This window comes from Leucoraja erinacea, chromosome 15 (genome assembly GCF_028641065.1).
Source record: "Leucoraja erinacea ecotype New England chromosome 15, Leri_hhj_1, whole genome shotgun sequence".
In the NCBI taxonomy this organism is placed as follows: domain Eukaryota; kingdom Metazoa; phylum Chordata; class Chondrichthyes; order Rajiformes; family Rajidae; genus Leucoraja; species Leucoraja erinaceus.
The window spans coordinates 3,898,835-3,914,068 of record NC_073391.1 but is presented as its reverse complement, the minus strand read 5'-3'; the positions used below and the strand labels follow the sequence as shown (position 1 = coordinate 3,914,068).

Sequence of the window (15,234 nt, the reverse complement as noted above, 5' to 3'; positions counted from 1 at the left end):
CCGGAAGAAGACAAGATGATAGTTATAGTTAGATAAATATAGATAGATAGATGGTTGGACAAAGGCCTGAGGTGAAAAGACACAATGTGTAAGATAAGGATAGAAGATTTACAAATTGTGGTGCTGGAGGAAGGAATATAGGTGAAAGGAGACAGGACAGGGAGAAGGGAGCAATTGGTGTAAATCCAGTTGGTGCATAGGTTCAAGTTCAAGTCAGTTTATTGTCATGTGTCCCTGATCGGACAATGAAATTCTTGCTTTGCTTCAGCACAACAGAACATAAAAGGCATTTACAAAACACATGAATAAATAAACGGAATAAATAAACTGAATAAATAAACTAGGGAAGAGAGGATATAGGAAACTAAATAAGAGGAGTCAAAGGAGAAGTTGTTGAGGGTGAGGACCAGCTCCACTAGGCGGAGTAGAGTGTTAGTAGAGGGAAATTGGATCGTTCTGTGGTCGAGGAAAAAAAAGAGGGCTTTAAGGCGGGAAAAGGAGATGTAGAGTGACTGAACATCCATTATAGAGATGATGGAATGGAGGCTCGGAAAGCGGAAGTCATTAAAGAGACGAAGGGCATGTGAGGTATCTTGGACATAGGTCGGGAGAGATTGGACCAAGGGGGATAGGATGGAGTCGAGATACGTGGAAATCATTTCCATGGGACAGGACCACCTGGCAATATGTAAAGTTTTGTTCAAAAACGTTGAGAGCTGGGTGAGAGGAATATTTATTTACTAGACTAAGTCGGACCCGTTGGGTCCCATGTTCACCTGGGAGGGCTGGTCCCCCATCGCAATATTCCACCTCTCCATCAATTCCAATATTGGTGGCCAGTGGGGAGGGGGGGGGGTGCTTTCTGGAGCGCTGGCTTGGATGTTGTGGGTCGAAGGGAATGGTTTCCAGAGGGATAGTATGGACATTGGGGGCTGATGGATTATTGGGCTGGCAGCTCAGTCACTCAGGCCTGGTGGGCTGGCAGCTCAGTCACTCAGGGCTGGTGGGCTGGCAGCTCAGTCACTCAGGGCTGGTGGGCTGGCAGCTCAGTCACTCAGGGCTGGTAGGCTGGCTGTTCACTCACGGCTAGTCCTTGAAATTCCATTTCAAGCAGAGTACATGCTACCACATTCAATTTAATAGTATTTCAAGCAGTGCAGGCCACTACATTAAATTTCATATCATTTCAAGCAAAATGCAGGCCACCGCATTCAGTTTCATATCATTTCAAGCAAAATGCAGGCCACCGCATTCAGTTTCGTAGCATTTCAGGCAGAGTGCAGGCCACCACATTCGGTTTTGTAGCATTTCAGGCAGAGTGCAGGCCATCACATTCAGTTTCATAGCATTTCAGGCAGAGTGCAGGTCACCACATTCACTTTCATAGCGTTTCAGGCATAGTGCAGGCCACCACATTCACTTTCATAGCATTTCAGGCAGTGCTGGCCACCACATTCAGTTTCATAGCGTTTCAAGAAGAGTGTAGGCCACCACATTCAATTTCATAGCGTTTCAAGCAGAGTGCAGGCCACCACATTCAATTTCATAGCATTTCAAGCAGAGTGCAGGCCACCACATTCAATTTCATAGCATTTCAAGCAGAGTGCAGGCCACCAAATTGCCAAACAACTCATTGCATTGTCATTAAGGGCTAACAAATCATTTATTGCAAGTAGATTGCAGACTCGCAGTTCAGTTGATTCATAGTTCAAATTTAAGCAAAATTTAAGCAAGACGGCTCTTAGCGAGCGGCAGTGAGTGAGTGGCCTTGTGAGGGAAGTGCCCTGTGAGTAAAGTGTGAGTCTTTGGCTCGAGAGTCTTTGGCTCGAGAGTCTTCAGCGAGGAGGCTGAGGAGAAGAGACCACACAATAAGCTTGAGAGGTAGAGACGAAAGAAGGAGATGTCAGGCAAGCTGATTCAGTGTGATGCTTGCAGTATGTGGGAGGTCACGGACACCGAGATACAGCACGGTAACCAGCTTCTTGACCCACCATTTTTGAGCCAGTCATCAATCGCCCATTTTACACAAATCCAACATTATCCCTAGCTTTTATTTAAATTACATTGTAATCAACTCCCTCGCCCCCCCCCCCCCCCCCCCCCCACCCCCACCCCCACCCCCACACCACCCACCCAGATTCTACTCCCCCCTTTCACAAACTAAGGCAAAAATGTGTTGGAAGGAGCTGCAGATGCTGGTTTAAACTGAAGATAGACACAAAAAGCTGGAGTAACTCAGCAGGTCAGTCAGCATCTCTGGAGGAAAGGATTAGGTGACGTTGCGGGTCGAGATTCTTCTTCAGACCTCAGACCCTATTCCTTTTCCTTTCCCATTCCCTATTCCTTTTTTCCTGAGATGCGGCCTGACCCGCTGAGTTACTCCAGCTTTTTGTGTCTATCTACAAACTAAAGTATTCATTCAGCGGGCAATTGATCTGGAATGCCGCAGATCTCTGGGATGTGGTAGAAACCCCACGCAGTCACAGAAAGAATATGCAAATTCCACACACTCTGCATCCATGAACAGGTTTGAACCCAAGGCACCAACTCTACTGGCTGCGTCATTTGCCTTTCGGGATTGCCCTCTTTGCTCAGTGATGGTACTAGCGTGCTAATTTCAGTGACCATTGAACTTTCCCACCCACAGTATGTTCTGCGGCTTTGATACCCTTAATGTTTCTTGCAAATGGCGTGCAGCAGCATTGAGGAGAGCATTCATCAGCTGGGAGGAGGGGAAGGAAGGCAGAGTCCGCAGGAGATTTTCTTGCCTTGATGTTTCATCGAGTCTGTATGGAGAACTTCTGGGAGACACTCTGTCCCAAACATAACCGGTGCCAATTATACTATGCCGAATATACCCGGGATTGTGAACGAGAACATTGACTGAAGGGTATAATGATGTGACTATGATCATTCAAGACAGCTGCGTGACTAGTCTGCAGGATAGCTCTCCCTGTTACAGCATGTCCGCAGATACTTGTGAGATGGTCTTTGCATGGTTGATTAAACTGATGTGCATTTGTTGAATGTTATAATTTGTGTTAGGAAAACGTAATTGTCAATTGTTTTAATGAAATATGGAACTGGCTAAATGGATGCATGGTCTCACTTGCTTTAATTGTTATGATCAAGACCTACTTCAAGTACTCGAGCCCTAAGTCTGGACTGTTAACAGCTACTAATACAGAACTGTGCTGTCAAAAAGGCCACCTTCCAGATGAAATGTGAAACCAAACTTGACTCTGCTATTCTGTCAGCTGCGGAAAATGCCACAGATTAAAAGTCCATTACGACGTTGTTATTTGTGGGATCTTAAGCGCAAATTGGCTGCAGCAGTTCTTACACTACAAAAGTACTTAATTTTTCTGAAGAGGTTTGAACTTCCTGACGCTCTATTTCACAGCAAATATTTTTTAGGTTGACACATAGCCCACAATAATTGAGACGTCGTGCTTTCCATTTGGCACAATTTCAGCTTTGGCTCTGGGTCTTCTATTCTCCAACACATGGCTTGGAATTTCCCGCAAACTTAATACGTGAAAAGAATAGTGTTACAAAACTCGATAGTGATGGTGAAAGTTAAATCGCTGGCTGTTTTCTACGCCAAAAGTGTATTTTTTTCGGAGAAATTCTCTTAATCGCTATTTTGGACACTATTCGGGAGCTTTCGATATAATTTATTGATACTTCGCTGTTCAAGAAAACAATTAACAATATTTAATTTCGGAAGAAAGTGCAAGTTGTTTGGTTGCATTGTAAAAGGTTAATCAGATGGAGTGTGAAATATGATAGTCTTTAAATAACTACGCTAAAAATAAGTAATCCACAGCCACCTCTTGCTGATGAGATGATCGATTGCAACAATTGCTCCTCTCTCTCTCTCTCTCCCGCATAGAAGAACCATGACGATGAGTTTCGCTGTTTCGTGCACCACCTTTTTTTGTTGATGGCTTCTGTTGGATCAGAGATAAAATCACCGGGACCGCAGCCGTTTAGAACGATGACCCAGCCAACTAGATCAGTTCTCTCCAACTCTCCGAAGGACGAAAATCAAATTTATGAAAATGTGTTTTCGGAGATCGAAATACTGGAATTGCCTCTTGGCACAAGTTTGCGGTAGGTAACGTGATTATTATTGTTAAAACCGTTTGGCAGTGTTTGGTATTGGGTAAAGGCATGCAAAGTATGTCGACCCACTCTAACACTAGACTTGCATTACACTGCAATGTTATTCCAAATGTGAAAGTCTAAATTTGTCCAGTTTAGCAGTCGCGTGACATCTAAATTAAATTCTCACTTACACAATAAGAAGTAGGAAAGTGTTTATTAAACAACGTCGTGGTTCCAAAATCGTTTGCGAATCGATATATCTTTTAAGTGGATAATGATTGTACATATGTGTTGGTTAATAGTGGATCCCGTGATCTAACGGCGGCCAAATTTGATCGAACTGTTCCAAGATAACCATCTGATGTCTCAACATCTGGAGAACAATTCTCATTTCAAACGTTTTCCTTCACATTCCCCCTTTGTGATATTTGTCTAGTTTATTTGTTGAGTTTTGAGTTTATACTGATTGTACCCATGTGTTTCACTCGCGTCACTATATGCGATATCCAGTAGGAGAGTACCTTCAAGACTTGGACAATAAATAAGTTAATATATTAATTCAACGATATCCCCGTATGAGCCCAAGTCCCCACGAGAAGTTCAAGTTGTTGATTTCAATATGACGACCAATCCTAGAGGAAATTTGGTCATTTGCCTAACAGTTTTGCTACAATCCTCTTGGATGTAAAATGTTGAGTTTCATAGATATTTATCTGTATGCGAAATTAAATAAAAGCTCCTCTGTTTCATTGTATATTAGATATTTGACAACTATATTTGATTAAAAAAATAACAATCCGGTTTGGATTTCAACCAAATTGCAGACGCGAAAAGATAGTCTCTTGGTCATTGCAGTATTCGTTCTCCGATGTTATCTCCCAGGACCACGTTTAAACTTAAAGATGGAAAATATAAGTTTCCACTTATTCAGTATCCCGTTTAGCAAATATGACCCATTTTAATTAAAAATAATAAACCGCTGGAAGCACACAAGTGGCAGAGAATCACGTGTGTGTTTTAAAGTCGCAAAAGAGGGAGAGGATAGAATTTGTGAGAGGATGCTGATCAAAGATAGTGGGTAGCAATTGCTTTTATAAAAAGGCAGAGGCGTTGAAAGATGGAAGAATGGTACAGGACAAGGGGTCACAGCTTAAGGATTAGGGGGAAATCCTTTAAAACCGAGATGAGAAGAACCTTTTTCACACAGAGAGTGGTGAATCTCTGGAACTCTCTGCCACAGAGGGTAGTCGAGGCCAGTTCATTGGCTATATTTAAGAGGGAGTTAGATGTGGCCCTTGTGGCTAAGGGGCTCAGAGGGTATGGAGAGAAGGCAGGTACGGGATACTGAGTTGGATGATCAGCCATGATCATATTGAATGGCGGTGCAGGCTCGAAGGGCCAAATGGCCTACTCTTGCACCTAATTTCTATGTTTCTATGTTAACAAAGGCTAGTAGTTGGGTGACATGGTCAATCTCAATATTAAGTCCAGAGGGTTACAATGTATGAACTTCATACATTGTAAATAGAGACCACTTTCCTTGGGTACTGGAGAAATGCTGGACGCCAATAGTAGAGGGTCCATGATAGGAAAGGGATGGAGAATTGATGACAGTTGGAAGCATAGGGTTGTCCTTGTGGGCTGAATGGGGTGTTCTGAAAAGTGGGCATCCACTTTGCATTTTTTTGTCTGCAATGTGGAGGAGATAACATTGTGAATACAGAATGGAATACATAAATTGGATGAACTGTGGGTGAATTTTTGCATTGTCTCAATGGACAGTTTAGATGGCCAAATGATGCAAAGAGAATAGGTAAAAGGGCAGTTGTTGAATCTCCTGCAGTTGCATGGGAGAGTGCCATGGGAATGTGGTTCTTGGAGGCAAGTGGACTAGAGCTATGCAGAGAGAATGGTCTTGGAATTTTGAAAGGAGATGAGAGGATGTGTTTGAAATCTCATTACAGGTGGAAACATCGATGGATAATGATATTTTCATTATGGAAGCTAGTGGTGTAGAGGCGACTTGATCCTTGTTCTGACTGGGAATAGAGGGTGAGAAAATGAGCCTTGTCAACCGTGGTAGAGGGAAGCTACAATAAAGGAGGTTTGCTATTATTCTGAATGTCACTGACTTCATTACCTCAGGAGACTTTATTTCTTCCTGCTTTGACTATTCTTTCTTTGTTCGTCCCTTCTCGCATGCATCCGTACACCTGAGGAGCTCCGCCATCTTGACTATTTCCTGCATCCGACTGGTTTGTTTTCCAAATGGATGCCTGGTCCTTTTGTACTTCCATGCCACATCTGGTTCTGGCATTAGAGGTCTTGTCATTAAAGTAGATTTGATGGAGAGATTGGGGGATTGGAATTTGAGTCCTTGAAGTTTGATGGGAGGAGATGTGGTTAAAATAGTTGAGATTTGATTCCTTATAGTGGGTATTGGTGCTAATCTATCCCTTGAGATACAATAATGGTGTTTGAGGCTTTTGGGTAGGCACATGGATATGGAGGGATCATAGGCAAGCAGATGAGATTTACACAAAATACCAGAGTAACTCAGCGGGGCAGGCAGCATCTCTAGATAGAAGGAATGGGTGATGTTTTGCATCACGGGCCTTCTTCTGAAGAAGGATCTCGACCCAAAACGTCACCCATTCTGTCTCTGCTCCCACTCTTTCTCTGCTGTGATGCTGCTGTCCTGAGTTACTCCAGCATTTTGTGTCTATCTTCGGTTTAAACCAGCATCTGCAGTTCCTTCCTACACAGATGAGATTCATCTTGGCATCGTGTTCAGAAGGGCCTGTTCCTGTGCCATACTTTCTATGTTTTGTTGCAGAATAAGGACGAGTCTGATATATACCAGCTAAATGTGAGAATGGTTGGAATTGTCAGCCAATTGAGTTACAATTGAGTTTTGTATGAATGAAGCAAGGACTACGAATGCAGTTGATTAATGTAATGGTGAAAGTTTAGTAGGGGGCTTAAAGACTGAGACAAGACCTCTCTGATGAAGAGACACTTGTAGCTTTACCCTTATGAGTTCCCAAAGTTACACCCCTGATTTGTAGAAGGTGAATGGAGTTGAAGTATCTCAATAGAAGAATAAACTCAACAGGGTGTGTTCAAGAAAAGTTAAAGGCTTTTGGATTATCTTGAAATGGCATGCGGATATAGAGGGAATAGACATTCACTGTGAAGATAAGCCAGCTGGGAACAGGAGACCATTAGAAGTAGAGGGTATTGGATGTGTATTAGAATAGTCAATAGAGAAATAAACACGTTTTGTAGAGTACAAGCAATTTGAAAGGGGCGTACCATGACATGAATGCTAGATGTCACCAGTCCACTCCCTGTGGTCCATTATAACAAGGGTTTACTGTTAAAAAGGTGAGGCTATGTGTGAAGTATTGGGACCAATCTTTCATTACACCACAAGCTAATTTATGATCTTGACAGTTATTGAGAAAAGTGCTAATCAGATGCCAGGATTTTACTTTTCACGGATAAATCCTTTGAAGAGGATTATCTGGGCCCACTTGAATGCATCACTGCTTATTCAATAGAATAGATGCCATATTAACAAAAATACTGAAATGCGGTTTCATCAAGAAGAATGAGAGTGTTCATGATTTAACTACATCTGCAGTTAGGCTTATACGGTGCTAATATCTGATTCATCATATTAGCACTGGCGAACACGGATAGGTGACATCAGGACCCTTCTTCAGACTGATTCAGCCTAATGTGTTACTCCAGCACTTTGCAGCTGTTGTTGTGGCTCATGTTGTAGCTCCTGACAGTGCTTTTTTCAGGCCGCTGCCAATGATAAGACGTGCTTGGTCACCATGTGGCACCAGCCCCTCGAACCAGCTGCCACTTCCAAGGTGGAGTATGTCGGCGAATCCAGGGGAGAAGTTGGAGGGGAGGGGCTCAGAGGACAGAGTTATGAGAGGAGGTGGTGGCTGCTATGGTCGAGCAGGGAGCGGACAAAGCAACAGCTGACAGGCAGAAGCACCGAGTGTGTCCTGTCGGTGGCGGCGGCCTGAAGATAGCGCTGTTGGTCAGTGGCTACAACGTGAGCTGCAACACTAGCCACATCAACCAGACCATTAACTCAACCATAGAAACAAAGAACTGCAGGTGCTGGTTTATACCACAGATAGACACAAAGTGCTGGAGTAACTCAACAGGACAGGCAGCATCTCTGAAGAGAAAGAATGGGTGACATTTAGAGTTGGGTCCCAACCCAAAACGTCGCACAACATTTTTCTCCAGAGGTGCTCCCTGTCCCGTTGAGTTACTCCAGCACTTTGTGTCTATCTGTGGTATAAACCAGCACCTGCAGCTCTTTGTTTCTATAGTTTAGTTGGTGTTTGTAGTTTTTAAGAGCCTGATGGTTGTTGGGAAGAAGCTGTTCCTGAACCTGTAGGTCATGGTTTCAGACACCTACAGTATATCATTTTCCTGATGGCAGGAGTGAAATAGAGCATGGCTGGAGTAGTGTGGGTCCATGATGATTCAGATTCAGATTCAGATTCAATTTAATGTCATTGTCAGTGTACAGTACAGAGACAACGAAATGCATTTAGCATCTCCCTTGAAGAGCGACATAGCAAACGATTTGAATAAATAATAATAAGTGTCCGGGGGGTGGGGGGGGGGGGGGTGATTGGCAGTCACCGAGGCACGTTGTTGAGTAGAGTGACAGCCGCCGGAAAGAAGCTGTTCCTCAACCTGCTGGTTCGGCAACGGAGAGACCTGTAGCGCCTCCCGGATGGTAGGAGGGTAAACAGTCCATGGTTGGGGTGAGAGCATCATGATGATGCTGGCTGCCTTTTGTAGGCAGAGCTTCCGAAAGAACCCTTTGATTGCGGGGAGATCAGAATCTGTGATGGACCAAATGGTGTCCTCCACATTTTGTAATCTCCTTAGTTCCTGGGTGCTCGAGTTGCCAAACCAGGCCATGATGCAGCCAGTCAATAAGCTCTCTAACATGCACCTGTAGAGAAGTTCGCTTTCGAAAGTTGACTTTCTTTGTGATTGGATCATTATGTAGGCCCAAGACTGATCTTTAGAGATGTGAACGCACAGGAACTTGAAGTTGTTGACTCTCTCCATCGCCGACTTGTTGACGAGGACAGGCTCGTGGATTCTCAGCCTTCTTCTTGTGAAGATAGTCACAGTGACTATCAAATGTGTCTTTTGGAGAAACTCCTGGCACACCTCAGCTCTGTTTTCAAGGGCTGCTACCTCTTCGACAAAATTCTTAAGGGGTTGGACAGGCTAGATGCAGGGAGATTATTCCCGATGTTGGGGAAGTCCAGAACTAGGGGTCACAGTTTAAGGATAAGAGGGAAGTCTTTTAGGACCGAGATGAGAAAATCATTTTTTACACAAAGAGTGGTGAATCTGTGGAAATCTCTGCCACAGTAGGTAGTTGAGGCCAGTTCATTGGCTATATTTAAGAGGGAGTTAGATGTGGCCCTTGTGGCTAAAGGGATCAGGGGGTATGGAGAGAAGGCAGGGATGGGATACTGAGTTGGATGATCAGCCATGATCATATCGAATGGCGGTGCAGGCTCGAAGGGCCGAATGGCCTACTCCTACACCTATTTTCTATGTTTCTATGTTTCTATAAATCTGAATAAATTTTCATAATATCATAACTGCTGCAATTCACTGCAATGGTTATAAGAAAAACTGAAGCAGAATTGATGGATAATTATTTGTTTCAAATTTAAAGGCAATAAACATGTTAGTAATTCAAGTTGTATGCACTGTGTATGCCTGATTCACCATATGATGTCAAGACGTTGGGTTACATCTGGATTGCCTCCTCCGCTGAGAGAGTGTGAGGCCCAAACCAAATTGGAGGAACAGCACCACATATTCTACTTGGGCAACTTACACCCCAGCGATATGAATATTGATTTAGACGATCAGTCCAAAGGTAACATATTGAATGGCGGTGCAGGGCCGAATGGCCTACACCTGCACCTATTTTTTATGTTTCTATGTTTGTATGTAACCAAGCTGCCTTTCCACCATGTGGTAGACACAAAATGCTTGAGTAACTCAGCGGGACAGGCAGCATTTCTGGAGAGAAAGAATGGGTAATGTTTCGGGTTGAGAGCCTTCTTCAGACTGAGAGTCGGGGAGAGGGAGACTAGAGAAATGCAAGGTGTGAAAACGTCTGATCAAAGCAGAGGTTGTTCAAGGAAATGTAGAATGGTTCATTGGAAGCTGAGGGGATGGTGACAAGGAGGCATACAATCAGTAAAATTAACCGGGAGGACAGGTGAAAATAGTCAGAGAACTATGGTTAGTGGGGAGGGATGGAGAGAGAGGGAAAGTAAGGGTTACATGAGGCTAGAGTAGTCAATAATCATTGCGCTGGGGTGCAAGCTTCCCTAGCGAAATATGAGGTGCTGTTCCTCCAATTTATGTTGGGCCTCACACACTGACAGGACAGGAAGGTCAGTCAGTGTCTCTTTCCACCAGGTGACACGCATGTTAAGTATTATTTATATTCCGTGCATGTGTGGATTCGTATGCAACGTGGAGGATGACCATCGCGCCACCGAGCGGCGACAGAGGAACAAAAAAAAAACAACTAGACCGAAGAGGAAAACCCCCCCCCCCGAGATATTTGATGTTGCTGCAGGTTGCAGCAATGAGGGAAGTGCGAGCGCGTGGGCGGGGCGGGGGTTACGCGCATTGTCGGGAGCGAGCTGTGGTGGGGGCGTGCACGCGCATTGTCGGGAGCGGTGGGGGCGTGCACGCGCATTGTCGGGAGCGAGCGGTGGTGGAGCGTGCACGCGCATTGTCGGGAGCGAGCGGTGGTGGGGGCGTGCGCGCGCATTGTCGGGAGCGAGCGGTGGTGGGGGCGTGCACGCGCTGCGCGGGGTGGGCGCGGGCAGGAGAGTGAACGCGCCCGAGGTCCCGTAACCAGAGGGGGCGTCTCCTCGGTGACGGCGGCCGGGGAAGGCAGGCAGACAGGGCAGGGAGGCAGGGCCGGCGTGAGCCGTTAGGTGCGGTTCCCCGCCCAGCACCAGCACCAGCCCCAGCCCCAGCCCAGCTGCAAGATGGCAGAGGGCGAGGGGCCGGAGACGACCACGGAACACGAGCGGATCCTGCAGGAGATCGAGAGCACGGACGCGGCCTGTGTGGGCCCCACACTCAGGCAAGTGACGGCGCTGCAGGTGGCGGGGCCAGAGTAGCGGCCCACACACCACACACACACCAGGCCCCGGCCCCGGTCCCTGTCCCTGTTGCCGGCACCGGCTCTGCGCCCACACACACCACACACACACCACACACACCAGGCCCCGGCCCCTGTCCCTGTTGCCGGCACCGACTCTGCGCCCACACACACCGCTCTACATGTTCCAATATTTCACCGTTTGAAGGCCGCTCGGTGGCCACTTGCACTCGTAGTGAGTGAGTGTAAACATCGACTCGCAAGGTGACTGTCACACAAGCCTGCCTCTAACAGGATGTCGGACACTGCGCTATACCCATTAATGTAGGCTGACACTACATCACCACACAATAGGACTTCATCCACTCGCCTAGTGTCACCGGCAAGTTGAAATAAATACAGTCAATGCTGGAAATTCTCAGCAGGTCGGATAGCCTGTGGGTAGGTGTGAGGGCTGTGGATGCTGGGGAGAAGGAGAGATTCGTTGTGTTTCAGTTCTATGACCTCTTCAGAATAAATATTTCCTGCTTTTTGTGCTTTTCAAATTTCCAGCGATTTTTCCTACACAGGCTTCCTACAATGTCAATGTTCCGATGAAGGGTCTCGACTCGAAACATCACATATTCCTATTCTCCAGAGATGCTTGCTGACACGCTGAGTTCCAACATTTTGTGTCTATCTTCAGTGTAAGCCTGCATCTGCAGTTCCTTTTTACACAATGTGGCACTCCATAGTGCAAATGTCCCAGGTTACAAGTAAAATTAACCTACAATTGTGCACTATCTTTTGATAGTACACAATTGATGGAGAAACACTGGGTTTGTTTGCAGTTCCATCTCAAGTCGTTTTGAGGAATTAATGGTTGGTACTTTTCTATGATGGGACTTTGAGCCCAACCTGTTTGTTCTTGTAGCAGTGTTTGAGGTTTATCTGGGCAAGTGTGAGGTGTTGCAAGGGGAATGTGACAGTTAATGACAGGACACATAACAGAATATGTCTGTAGCTGAGATGGACATTTCTGTGGCAACACAAGTAGGTAGTGATCAAGAATGCGCATGAGAGGCTTGCCTTCATCGGTTGGAGAATTGAGTATAAGAATCAAACTAAGTTGAAGCTTTATAGAATTTTGATTAGTTTGCATTTGAGTATTGTGTAGGACGGAACTGCAGATGCTGGTTTAAACTGAAGATAGACACACAAAGCTGGAGTAACTCAGCAGGTCAGACAGTATATCTGGAGAAAAGGAATAGGTGAAGAAGGGTCTTGAGCTTAAATGTCACCTATTCTTTTTCTCCAGAGGTGCTGTCTGATCTGACAATAGACAATAGGTGCAGGAGTAGGCCATTCAGCCCTTCGAGACAGCACCGTCATTCAATGCGATCATGGCTGATCATCCCCAATCAGTACCCCGTTCCTGCCTTTTCCCCATATCCCCTGACTCCGCTATTTTTAAGAGCCCTATCGAGCTCTCTCTTGAAAGCATCCAGAGAACCTGCCTCCACCGCCCTCAGAGGCAGAGAATTCCACAGACTCGCCACTCTCTGTGAGAAGAAGTGTTTCCTCGTCTCCGTTCTAAATGGCTTACTCCTTATTCTCCTTACTCCAGTATCTCCTCTGCTGAGATATTCCAGCTTTGTGTGTCTATTTTGACTATTGTGTACAGTTCAGTGGTGCCACATTACAGAAAGATGTGTAAGCGTTGGAAAGGGTGTGGAAGAGGTTATCAGGATGCTGCCTGAATTAGAGGGCGTTAGCTATAAGGTGAATAGAAACCAAGAACTACCGATGCTGGTTTATACCACAGATAGACACAAAGTGCTTGAGTTTTGGGATGGGACTCTTCAGACTGCTGGTCTGAAAGAGAGGTTGGACAAACTTGAATTGTGTTCTCTGGAGCATCAGAGGCTGAAGGAAGACCTGATAGAAGAATATAAAACAAAGAGAAGCATAGGTCGGTTAGATAATAGGATCATTTTTTCTGAGGGTGGAAAAGTAAATAACTAAAGGGCATAATGTTTAATGGAGATGTGTGGGGCAAGTTTTTTTATAATTGTAGGTGTCTGGGATGCAATGTCATGGGTGTTGGTAGAATTAGATTAAGTACTGTAGCAGGCTTTCAGATTGGCACATGAATAAGCAGAGAATGGAGAGAGTTAAAGAGGGAACTGCAGATGCTGGAGAATCGAAGGTTACACAGAAAAGCTGGAGAAACTCAGCGGGTGCAGCAGCATCTATGGAGCGAAGGAAATAGGCAACGTTTCGGGCCGAAACCCTTCTTCAGACTGATCAGGGGTGGGGGTGGGTGGGGACAAGAAAGGGAAAAGGAGGAGTAGCCGGAAGGCTGGAGGGTGGGAGGAGACAGCAGGGGAGCTGAGGAAGGGGAGGAGACAGCAACGACTAACAGAATTGGGAGAAGTCGATGTTCATGCCCCCGGGGTGCAGACTCCCCAAACGGAATATGAGGTGCTGTTCCTCCAATTTCCGGTGCTGCTCGCTGTGGCCATGGAGGAGACCCAGGACAGAGAGGTCGGAGACGGAGTGGGAGGGGGAGTTGAAGTGCTGAGCCACCGGGAGGTCAGCTAGGTTATTGCGGACCGAGCGGAGGTGTTCGGCGAAACGATCGCCCAACCTCCGCTTGGTCTCACCGATATAGATCTGCTGACATCTAGAGCAGCGGACGCAATAGATGAGGTTGGAAGAGATGCAGGTAAACCTCTGTCGCACCTGGAACGATTGCTTGGGTCCCTGAAAGGAGTTGAGGGGGGAGGTAAAGGGACAAGTGTTGCATCTGCTGCGGCCGCAAGGGAAAGTGCCCGGGGAGGGGGTGGACCGAGAGGGAAGGGAAGAATTGACAAGGGAGTTATGGAGGGAGCGGTCTTTGCGGAAGGCAGATAGGGGGGGAGATGGGAAGATGTGGCCAGTAGTGGGGTCACGTTGGAGGTGGCGAAACTGACGGAGGATTATTTTTTGTATGTGATGGCTGGTGGGGTGAAAGGTGAGGACTAGGGGGACTCGGCCCTTGTTGCGAGTGCGGGGATGGGGAGAGAGAGCAGTGTTGCGGGGTATGGAAGAGACCCTGGTGCGAGCCTCATTTATGGTGGAGGAGGGGAACCCCCGTTCCCTGAATAGTGAGGACATTTCAGATGTCCTGGTGTGGAACGCCTCATCCGTGGAGCAGATACGGCGTAGACGGAGGAATTGGGAGTAGGGGATGGAGTCCTTACAGGAAGCAGGGTGGGAAGAAGTGTAGTCCAGATAGCCATGGAGAATGGAGAGATATGGAGCATGTGCAGACAGAAGGAGTTGGTTTCATTTAGAATAGTTCAATACATGCATTTGGCTGAAGGGCTTGTTCTGCATTGTACTGCTGCCTGTCCTGCTGTTGTATTATCTTCTGCATTGTACTGCTGCCTGTCCCGCTGAGTTACTCCAGCATTTTGTGTTTACCTGCGTTGTACTATGTTCATTCAGGGTCACACCGGAAGTCTCCTATCTACAGTCAGAGTAGCAGGGTGGGTGTTACATAATGTGGCATTATCCATCTTTCACACAGTCTGTTATCCAGCAGATAGATATTGTTTGCTGCGTACTTTCAACAAGGCTGTGCATTTTCTCCCAGTTGTGCAGGATGACACGTGTCTAGCACATGAGACGACATGAGAAATTGGATATGCCACACAAATGTGTTAAAGGGAATTATGATTTTAACTCTATATGTGGGTGTTGTATCATGTTTCAAAGGAGTATCTTGTGTCATTAATACTAATTTTTGAGCTTTTTTGAGGGTAGTTTAATTATAGAATCTGGTGATACATAATTGCTGCAAGAATATTGAATATTAATGACTTTTTACTATAAAGTGTACACAGTAATGTAATAGATCAGCATACTAAACCTTCATGTCGATTATTACTGTTCCAATT

The 15,234-nt window shown here is 45.9% G+C and overlaps 1 protein-coding gene across 4 annotated transcripts in view; it reads left to right on the top strand.

The window, feature by feature from the left end:
- Window positions 1-3,513: 3,513 nt before the first annotated feature.
- The window catches only part of LOC129703908 (exocyst complex component 6-like), a 190,959-nt gene continuing 179,238 nt past the window's right edge, over window positions 3,514-15,234 (top strand). The window contains exon 1 of one of the 4 annotated variants that reach the window (XM_055646612.1): window positions 3,514-4,116. In XM_055646612.1, the coding sequence (XP_055502587.1) occupies window positions 3,947-4,116 (170 nt within the window). In that variant the 5' untranslated portion in view covers window positions 3,514-3,946. Of the gene's footprint in view, window positions 4,117-11,104; window positions 11,294-15,234 lie in introns of those variants that run through there. The other 3 variants (XM_055646613.1, XM_055646614.1, XM_055646615.1) reach the window with 3 other exon arrangements.